This window comes from Empidonax traillii, unplaced genomic scaffold, assembly GCF_003031625.1.
Source record: "Empidonax traillii isolate 1590-97213 ecotype Southwest subspecies unplaced genomic scaffold, ASM303162v1 scaffold769:size436185, whole genome shotgun sequence".
NCBI classification, from domain to species: Eukaryota; Metazoa; Chordata; class Aves; order Passeriformes; family Tyrannidae; genus Empidonax; species Empidonax traillii.
The window spans coordinates 305,258-316,008 of NW_020955962.1; the positions used below are offsets into that span (position 1 = coordinate 305,258).

The 10,751-nt window shown below is 53.0% G+C and overlaps 1 protein-coding gene across 1 annotated transcript; it reads right to left on the reverse strand.

Moving 5' to 3' along the window:
- AVPR1B (arginine vasopressin receptor 1B) lies at nt 1-1,990 on the reverse strand. The gene is made up of 2 exons (XM_027901260.1): nt 1,048-1,990; nt 1-308 (listed from the first exon to the last, which is right to left on the reverse strand). Exons 1-2 carry the CDS (start codon nt 1,988-1,990, stop codon nt 1-3), a joined length of 1,251 nt encoding a protein of 416 aa, XP_027757061.1.
- Between the last annotated feature and the right edge of the window lie 8,761 nt (nt 1,991-10,751).

Here is a 10,751-nt window from a genome sequence, read left to right on the forward strand (position 1 = left end):
CTAGAGCGTGCCTGACTCTGTCACCCCCTCCTCGCAGGGTGGGTACAGCTCCCTGGCGCTGCCCCCGTGCAGGGGGAGGCTGGCAGGGCTGGCGTGGTGGCTGTGGCTCAGGATGGTGGTTTTCCTGCTGCAGAGGCTCCCGGTGGAGGCCGCTCTGCGCAGCCCCGCCCGGGGCCTGCCCCAGCAGCGCAGGCAGCGCGCGGCGTCCTGGAGCAGGTGCCCGCTGAAGAACATGTAGATCCAGGGGTTGCAGCAGCTGCTGAGGCTGGCCAGCAGCATGGTGATGCTGAAAGCCACGTTGGTGGACTCTGGGGAGGCAAGGAGGAGAGATGAAACCTCCACAAGGGATGGGCAGGACGTGGGGGCTCTCTTTGGCTTGGGCGCTTGTCCTTTGTCCCGTTCCCATCCCACCTCCCTGGCATTCCTGTGGGTAGGAGGGTTTGCAGTGTGTGCAGGCAGAGCCAGGCTCTACCCTTGGCAGAGGATGATGCTCTGCAGGGGGGATGTTCCAGAGTGCATCCTCAGGAAGTGTCCTGGGAGGTGAGACCCAGCAGGTTTTAGATCTTCCTGCAGCCTGTTTGTTGGCCAGAGCATCTCCCACAGGATCTTTGATCTTGGATAAAGTTCCTTCTACCCATGAACAGGCTAGGAAAGCTACTGAAAATTTCCAGGGGGTAAAAAAAAGTAAATCAACCTGTGAAATCAGAAATGCACTTCTGAAACCTCTGTGAATTCCTACATGAGGGAAGGGATGTGACATGGATGTTCCCACATCTTTACCCGTCCCTGTGGATGAGGGCCAGAAATCATTATTCTTCAGTGCTTTTTCTGATGAAAGGAATGATTTGGCTCTTCTATATATATAGAAATATAAATTCTATTTATATAAATATCACCGGGGAGGAAATCTGTGATTTTCTTTTTTAAACGACAGAATAACAAGACAGCTCTCGGTTCGAGTTTGCCAAAAGCTCAGCAGGTCCTCTGCGTGTTCCCAAAGCCCTGCGCCCACCCCGTGCAGCTCCCCCACGCCCACCCACCACTCACCATCGTCAGGAGCGTCCTCATCCCACACTGACCACATCTGCACGCTGAAGAAGGGCGCCCAGCAGGTGACGTAGGCGGCCACGATGACGAAGGTCATCTTCACCGTGCGGATCTTGGCGCGGGAGATGGTCCTCACGCTGCTCACCCGCGAGGGCTGCCCGCCCTTCTCCGGGGGGCAGGGGGCGGGAGGGGCAGCCCCCGAGGACCCCCCCGTGCCAGGGGCACCACTCTGGGTCTTGCCCTTCAGGTTCTTGCAGATCTCGTAGCAGATGAGGCCGTAGCAGACGGCGAGGACGCCGACGGGCAGGATGAAGATGCACAGCGTGGTCCAGGTGATGTAGGCCCGGGCTCCCCACGGGTACCTGAAGTCTGCCCAGCAGTCCAGCACCCCCGAGCCCTGGCGAACCTCCCGCAGGGAGAAGATGAACACCTGGGGCAGGCTGAGCAGGCAGCTGAGCAGCCACGTGGCCCCGATCATGGCGTAGGCCTGGCGGGTGGGCTGCTGCAGGGTGTGCAGCGGGTGGCACACGGCCAGGTAGCGGTCCAGGGTCATCGCCATCAGCATGTAGGTGGAGGCGAACATGCTCAGCACCTGCAGGTACTTGACGGCCCTGCAGAGGGGGTCCGGCCCCAGGAAGCGGTAGGTCGCCTTCCAGATGAGCTGCGGCAGCACCTGGAAGAGCGCCACGCCCAGGTCGCTCAGCCCCAGGTGCAGGATGAAGAGGTGCATGCGGCTCATCTTCCTGCGCAGCCGGTACAGGGCCAGCAGCACCCCCGCGTTGCCCAGGGTGGCGACGGCCAGGATGGTGCCCAGCACCCCGACCTCCGCCTTGGCCAGCTCCTCGTCCCGAGTGTGCAGCAGCGTCAGGTTGGGGTCCCCAGCCAGGCTCAGCAGCCCAGGCCGGCTGTGGGGAGTGCTGTTCCCACCCCAGCCCGGCTCCATCCCTTCGGGAAGCTCTGCAGGAGCGCAGGCAGCTCCAGTGCTCCTCTGCAATGCCCGTGAAACCCTTCCCTGGTCTCCCCAGGGCTGAGAAATCAAAGCTGATGCTTCCCCCGAGCACCAACTCCTGTGGCCCTGCCTGAACGCTGGATGGGCCTCCTCCAGCTGTCCCCAGCACGTTGCCACCTGTTAGCACCACGCTAACCCTGTGTCAAGCACCTGCAATTCCCTCTCTGCCTGTGCTGCTCTGGAAAAAATATTCCTGTGGAGCAGAGAGGTGCAAGAGCCCCTGCTTAGTCCTTGATATTTCTTTCCTCTTCGCTAAACGTGCCCAAATCCCTGTTTCTCCTTTCACTGCTGGTCTTGTGCATCCCCCCTTCTCTGGCAAATCCAAGGGGAAAGGGAAGTTCTCTGCACTGCTTCTCTCTGTAGTAAAAGGAATAGAAAACCCTACATATGCTGCATCCCTTTGGCCTTTTCATTCCAAGAGCAGCAGGCAGGTGAGCATTTCCCAGCCGGTGGGAAGAGGGTGCCTGTCTGCCAGCGGTGTCTCTCGGTGTGTCAGCACCGTCCCCCGGGGCTGGGTTTTATTTATGCCCTGGCAGGTCCCTCCCCGCTGGCCCCACCATGGCCCTGCCCCTGCGCTCTGAGAGCTCTGCCGGACCCTGCACCAGACAGGTGAGTGCTGATTCCCCTCCTGCTGCTCTCTCTGGAGCTGCCATCCCAGGGGATTTTACCGAGGGGGATTTCTGGGAATCCTCCTGCGCTTCCACCTTTGTCCCCTGCGTCCCCTCTTCTGCAGCGAGTCAGGGCTGGGGACAGCCTGCCCTTGATTTGCTCTGTCTCTACAAGTCAGACCCCCCCCCCAAAATCTCTGCCCTTGGCTTCTCCTGCTGGGATCTCTCTGTCCCAAGAGCCTGGGGATGAGGGGGTGGTGGGTGTCCCACAGCAGGGGCCAGACATCCATCGGTTTTGTGCAGCTGGGTCTCAGCCCCGCAGCAAAGTCACTGCAGACATCATTTGCTGGCACCACGTCCTGGGGCTGCCTGGTTTGATCTGCTCTCCCTTTCCTTCTCTGTGGGATAGAGATCATCATCCCCGAGACGTGGCAAAAAGCCCGAGCGTGGCCGCTGAGCCCTCAACTAAACTGTGTCATTTTACTCCATCTGAGGGGAAACCGCCCCGAAAGCGGGGAGGGAGGTGGTGCCCACCCCCAGAGCAGCCTCTGCCACGGGTCACCGGCGTTTGCACCATCTCTCATCCGCACAGAGCCTGGAAAAGTCCCCGGGAAGGGCGAAGCTGGCGGGGAGAAGGGAGCTGCAGAGGTTTGGTGTGTGCCAGAGGGGAGGTGATGGGCAGCAGCAGGATGAGAGCGCTGTAAATTGCGTGGTGGAAAACCCAGGTGAGTCTGGAGCTGAAAGGCTCTTGTCCCTTCACCTGCCTGAGAGCTCTGGCACCTCCTCACCTTCTCTTCCCACTCTTCTTTGAGCCTTCCAGCGTGTTTTCTCACACGGTGTGCGATTGCAAAAACATTTTCGCTGCCTACACACGCAAACACACCTGGTGAGTGTGTGCACACACGATTTCACTTCTATTTTGCAACATGAAGGCTTTGTTTTCCCTACTGGCTGCTGAATGATGGTAGTTAAAAAAAAAAAAAAAAAAGAAATTAAACCACCCATCCATTTCCAGCCTTTTTTTCCTTTCTCCGTGGGGGAAAGATGGATTAAAAAAATCACCTGACACGGGCTTTGTCCCAGCATGTGCCTGCTGGACATGGGCTCTGCTGGTCCAACTCACAGGCTGGTGATATTACAGCAAAATTCCCTGTATAAAGGCTGTTATTTGCTGAATAAATTTGCAGATCACCTCTAATAACCCTAAATGAGCGCAGTTTGTGTCTAATTAAAAGACATTCATCCTTATGAGACCCCACGGATATAAAGTACCCATCAGAGAGTGCCTGGTGGAGGTGCTGGAGGTAGGAAGGTTTGCAGTGAATAATGTAATTTTCTGTGTTTGTGATCAGACAGCTGATTTTCTGGAAGATTAATAGAGGGCAGTGCAAAAAAAAAAAAAAAAAACCACCAAACCTACAAAGCAATGAAAGGCTGAGAGGAAGGCAGAGATGGGAGATTCTGCAGAAAGAAACACTGAGAGGGTTTTGAGGGCAGACTCAGCTTTTCCTGGCACCAGCTTGGTTTGGGAGCAATTCCCTTGGAATCAGAGCTTTTACCTGAGTTTAGTTACATGGAGAATTCTGCACAGGTGGTAGAGGAAAATGGAGCTAATTCACAAATGAGAAATAACCCCAGAAAATAGAAACTTACTGTCTTTAGGGAGAGAGATTATCATAGGAAAGAAATTTTTTTTTTGAGCAGATGGATTGAAAAGCAAACTCCTTTTCATTCAGGGGTTTCCTGAAGGTTTGGATGCAACACCAGGGCTGGGTTCTCCAGCTCAGCAGCTCGGGAATTGCTGGCTGAGGAAGGTGCTGGTTTGGTCAGGGCTCTGGGAACTTTGGGTAAGTGATGGCTCAGCCTCACCTGCAGCTATTTAGGCTGTTCCACCTAAATCAGGCCCTGGGGAGCAGAGCCTGCAGTTTTCTGGTAATGCCTCTTTCTGTGTCCAGGGAGGGAGGGCACATGTGCAGGGTGGGGGTTAACCTGGGTTATCCCCCCTGCAGGGTGACCTGAGGCCTAAAATGTGGTGAAAACTCCCGTCCCAGGGTCTGTGATCCCTCCCTTCGCCCTGGGGGAAGCTCAGGGACCACGTAACTGGATTTCTAAGCTCTTAAATTTGGTTTGTCGGGGTAATGCTGGATTGCATCCCTGATTTTTGGCAGCCCATAACACCAATACACCACAAAGCACAGCACATAAACCGCTGTTTTTATTACAGCTGGCATCCTCCACTCCTACTGTGGAGCAGAGGTAGAGGTTTTGTGATTGTTAAGTCATTTGGCACAGCACCTGGTTACTTTTTTTTTTTTTTTTTTTGTGGGTGGCTTGCTGGTTAAATAAATAAAATTTGCTGGCTTGGGTTTGTATGCTGCTTTGGCTCCCTTTTCAACACAAATATTTTATTTGTGGTATGTGATGCTGTTAAACTTTTATTGCTGACAGCACAACACAGGCTTGGTCTGTCTTTAGCATTTAATCACTGAAATGCTTTTTGTGGTTCAGGTCAGGAAAAGCAAGATTTGGTCATTTTGCTCTGGTTCAGATGCTGTAAAGTTAATGATGTTGCAAGTGCTTTATAACATCTTGCGGTGTCTCCATGGGAAGGCCAAGGGCAGGAATGAGGGCTGGGAATTCCTGGTATCTCATGCTGTATTAAATGCCAACTCCCTGTCAAAATGAAGCCATGAATGAGTTCCCCACTGAAAATATAAACTGCTGAGACTTCCTAGTTCTTAAAGACTTCAGGACTTCAAAGCCCAGCTGGCTCTTGCCACAGACCTGGCTCCAGGTAGGACTGTCCTTTGCTTTCCTCAAATTTGGGGAGTCTGGAAGCTGAAAACTTGATATAATTTGAGTTTTTTTATTGCTTAAAATGATTGTGAGGAGTTCTCAGAAAAGTCACCTTGTGGTATCTGTCTGTGGGAAACAAATTCTTTGTGTGGTGTGATTGCTCCCCTTACTGGGAGTGCAGAAGGATCCAGCCCAGCCCTGGTCCATCCTGGTACTCTGTGAAATACCCCAAAATATTAACCTGTTTTCAAATGCCCCCTGGTTGCACAGTGACTCCCATTGCATTCTAGGGGGAGAAAACTCCCCAGAGAAATCGGGCAGCATCACCTCTCCAACAGCAGCTTTAAGGAAATTATAAACCAGAAGTGACTGTCAGTCTCACCTTTTCCTCCCCCCACCCTTTCCCTCACTCAGATTGCTTTTTTCCCCCACTTAATTAAAACCTCTGATCCTGCTTAATATTAGAGAGCCCGTCTGGGTGCATAAATAAATATGCTGAACACATGGTGGGTGCCCCAGAGCGGTGCCTGGTGGGGACACTCTCAGGCACAACAAGCCAGTTGGATTTTAATGGAAAATCTGTGCAAAAACTGGCAAGCAGAACAACAAAAGATGACAGTGTTGTGTTAAAGAATTAAAGGATCAGCGTTTAAAGTGTTGCCTTGAACATAAACTTGGCGGGCTGAGCTGCTGCTCCCGGGGGTGCTGCGTCCAAACTGGGAATCTGACAGCCCAGCTCCCTTCATCTTCCTGGTGTCCCTGATGTTTGGGACAGCCCTGCCCACCCAAGCACCCAGAGAATCCCAAAACCATGCCCAAAAGCAGAGTTGCCCCCTAAAAACCCCACAGGTCAGCTCACACCAGTGGGATTGGAACCGACCTCCTCTCCCTGGCGCGGTCCACAGGGATCCAGAAACATCTCCCAGGCTGGTGAAGAGCACCAGGAGACTTCTGTTAAATAAAATAAATCCAATCCTGGGGTGTTATTGCGGCTGATAACTCTATTAGAGTTTACTTTTTTCCTCCTTGTTTCGCTGTGTCTTCTCATTTGACCCATGTGTGTGGAAACCTGCTTAAGTAGAGGCAACTGCCAGAGGCAAAATTGAATCTACAGGCGTCTTCGAGGTAGCAAATTACTTGTTTATCATCCTTACACTCTCCCTGTTGGTTTCCTTGTATAGCCAGGGATGTTTAAAGACTTTGGTAGCTGTGAAATGCTGCAATTTCCTTCCCTGCTCCCTCACCTCCTTTTGCTCTCACCATCATTAGCATTTAAAAACCAGACACGGCCAGAGCGTTTACAACCTTAAAATCAATAATAATAAAAAAAAAAATAACAAAAAAATCCAGAAAACATCAAATTACATTTCAAGGCTGGAAACAAATGGCTTTTTCCTGTTCTCTGCTGACAGGCTGCTGTTGGGGGGGAATCTGTGTCTGTTGGCTGTGGCGTGGACAGAGGGGAGAGGAGGATTCACTTGGGGTGTGATTCCCACCCAGGCAGCAGTGACAGTGTGGCCAGGCTGGGAAAGGTATTTAGGTTCTGTATTTTGGTTTATCCAGTGGATATATGGATTTTTTGGAAAAATGTTATTTTTAATAAACCCCGGAGTGGGAAGTTTGTGTTGTTTGCAGGAGTGGCTCCCAGGCTCTGGTCCTGGGGATGGGTTTGTGTGGGGTCAGGCTGGCAGAGCTGGTCCCCACGGGCAGATCAGAGCAGGGTGGGTGCTTGGGATGCTTCAGGCATCAGCACCTACAACCCACATCACCCTGAGCTGGGACTGGGGCTGCAGTCCCTGGGGACAGGGATGCTGGAGGCATCTGTGCTCTGGAGTGGGAGGGGAACCTGCTCTTACCCTCCTCCCTCCCCTTTGTGCAGACAAAGGGGGACAGAGGATTTAAACCATATCTGATTGAAAATCTCAGTACAGAGGGGGGATGAGTAAGAACCTTCCCATGGCCTCAGATCTGCTTTGCCTCCTGTTGCCCTCCCTGCCCGTGGAAATGCTGTGGTGATTCAGGGCCTGTTCTCCTCCAGGTAGGAGAGGAATCAATCAGGGTTATGAAAGGAGAGGAGCAGCTGCTTTGGGATAATGAATTATAGAAAGTGATGAATCACAGGGAAAACCTCTGCAGAGATGTGCACTCGCCCTGCTGCAGCAAAGTTCAAGGCTTTGTGATGAAAGGTTGTTCTTGCCTGCTTGCCCAAACTCAGGGAAGCGTGGCTGGGACTGTGCAGCTGCCCCAGGGAGATCCTTTCCCTCTGGGTGACCAGCACTGAGCTCAGCTTGTGTTGTTCAGTGAAAACACTGGGAATTCCTCACCTGCCCTGACATTATTACCCCGAAAGCTCTGGGACTGTCAACCTAAGGGACCTCCAGGTGCTGAGAGACAAGTCCACAGAGTCAAGATGTGGCCACCTCAAGTGCTGCTGCTGCTCTTAAGCTGTTTGAGCAATTTCTTTATTTGCTACTTTTTATGTGGAGAACAGCCCCACAACAAACCCAATTAACGCTCATTATTGTAGTTTCACCGGCGTTTTATCTCGACACGCTCAACAGATAAGGAGTGCCAGCGGAATTACTACCTTCAGCTTGCATTAAACGTGTTGGGCTTTTTTTTTTTTTTTTTTTTCCTCCCCATCAGAGTGTGTGAAAATCTCCTTGGAAACGCAGCCCTGATGGTCTGTCTCCTCCCCGCGCCGCGGTTCCTGCAAGCCAAGCAGAAAGCTGTGCTCTGTGTGCTGCCTGCTCTCCTAATTAACTGGCTGTGGGCACGAGCCCCTCTGGCAGTGCTGATGGAGCTGTAACCCCGGGGTGCTGGCCGTGCGTGTGGCTCTTGATTCCTGGGCATCCCCCGGCTCCTCGCTGTGTCCTGATGATCCTGCTGCTGCAGGAATTGTCAGCTCTGCACGCCCGAGGGGATGCTGCCCCAGATTTTTTTTCCAGATGGGGACCTGGGAGAGCGGACACAATTCCAGGTGGGGACTGGGAGGTGCAGCTCCAGCCCCTTTGCACAAGAACAGCGGTTCTGACAGGGAATCCTCCCCCTGACCCACCAACCTGCTCTGGCCAGGTTTGGGTTGGGACTGGGCACCAGCTCTGAGGGTCTGCACGAGTGTGGTGAGCCCTTCCCTGCTCCCCCCAACGCCCACCCACCTTGTCCTCTGGGTAGGACAGGAGTAGTTAATCCTCCAGCCGCTCTCATCTGGGTGCCCTGGCAGTTGGAACAGCGGGATGGGAGCCCTGGGGAAGGCAGCAAATGCTCGTTAATCCTCTCCCAGTGTGAGGTGCCTGAGGAGAAGGTGACAAAGTACAGCAGCAGCACACGGCGTTCTGCCTGCCCGGGGTGGGTCACACCAGGCAGCCAGGGCCTGTTTTCAGCAGCAGTGTCAGTGCTGAGGTGAAAGGGAAGGGGCAGGGACACGTGGGACCAGCTCTGGGGGATGTATCAGCACAGGGCACCGAACTCTGCTCTCCCTGCTGTGCCCTGAGTGGGTTTCAAGACCCCATGGACACCATTCCCTGCATTTGGGATGCTGGATGAGCACTCTTGCAGTGAGAATTTAGGATCGTGCCCATTAATGTTGGTGTTGTAGGCAGGGGTGTTTGTCTCCTAACTCAGGGGTGTGCTCCAGCACCCAGGGAATCATTCAGTTGGGTGGGAAACAGATTTAAACCTCCCAGGGATCTGCGGGTTAACAGCTGAATATTCTTCTGAATCTCGGTTTTTAACTTTCCCTTGTGAAGTTCAGCGTCTGGTTTCTTTTGGGAGGAGCTGGTATTTTTGGTCATAAAGCAGGCAGACTGTCCATCTGTCTTTGAAGGGCCTCTTGCAGGCCAGGATTTCTCTGAGGAGACAGCAGCTGGGAGAAGAACGGATGGTTGCTTTGGTGGTAAAGCCAATAGTCTAGAGATGTTATAAAAGCAACTTGTTTCACTTGCATCCCGATTACCCACTGAAGAATTCGAGCAGCACGGAATAGGAATGGCTCTGCACCATCCTCAGAAATTGATTTTAACCACCTGACTTGCTGCCTCCAAGTGCCTGATAATGATGAACAAAGGGGAGTATAACACCTATTTTTCAGGCAGACCGTAGACCGAGGGGATTATCTTAGCCCAGGGCTGGGTTTGGCTGTGGCAGTGCCTCCAAAAACATCGTTTAACATCGCCAGACACGGGCTGTGCCTGTGCCTCCTCCCTGCACGGACGGTGCTAATTGCCGAGGCATCTCTTCCAGCCATTTCCAGCACATTTGAAAGGCCGCGGGGATGTGTTCAGCCCTGCCTCTGCAGACGGGAATTGCTGCCCCGTGTCTCAGAATAATGACATTTTGGAACCTGCCAAGCGCGCGGTTCCATCACTTTGTAACTCGGCCGAGCTGCGGAGCGGCATTTCTGGCTGGAATGGATTATCCCTTCCCCACACTCCGAGGGGCTGCAATCAGTGGATTTCTCCAACGGCCTCTCTGCTATCTCCCTGCCTCACCGGCGCCTGGAAAATGAGGCAAATTAACATTCAGGGCGAAGCATCAACCGCTGGCTTGTCCTTAGGGTTTCTGCACGAGGGCACGAGAATGTGGGTGTTGCTGCAGGAGCAGCGAGTCCAATCTCCATCCTCCTGGCTTCAGGGGGCTCACCCCAAATCAGCTGCCCGAATGGGAGCGTGGGGAGTCGCTGTGTGTTTTAGGTGGGGATGGGAGGGACAGACGCTTGGGGGTTTTTTTGCGTGTGAAGGTTTTTTGTTTGTTTGTTTGTTTGTTTGAGGTTTTGCGGGGTTTTGTTTGGCAAACAAACAACGAAGCCCTCAATACCGACAGAGCCCGTGCCCCGATTGCAGCCCCGTTTTCTAATTAGGTGGGGATTTGCGTGTGGTTCTGCCCTGAGCCCCCCAAAGCCCCGTGTTTGCTCGTGTTTAGTAGACGTTCAGTGCCTCGTTCTGTCTGGGGAGCTCTTGCCTTCTTAATGAGCACCAAAGAGATCTGGCACTGCAACCCAGAGAGCCGCTGCCTTTCCTCGCAGACGATTCGCATCAATTCAGGGCATCAAATCCCAGCCCGAGGCTTAACAAAGCATCGTCACACCGAGGTGAGAGCGAGCCCAGATTTACAGCTAACTGTTGGATTAAGGGGAAATGTGAAAATCGCTGCTAAACCCCTCGTGTTCAGCCGAGCTGCCCCGATGCCTCACAGGGTTCTGGGATTGTTCACTTCGGTGATGAGATTTAAAAATAATTAAAATCGTGCCTAACTCCTCAAAAGCTAATTGGGAGGGGATTATACCAGAAGGA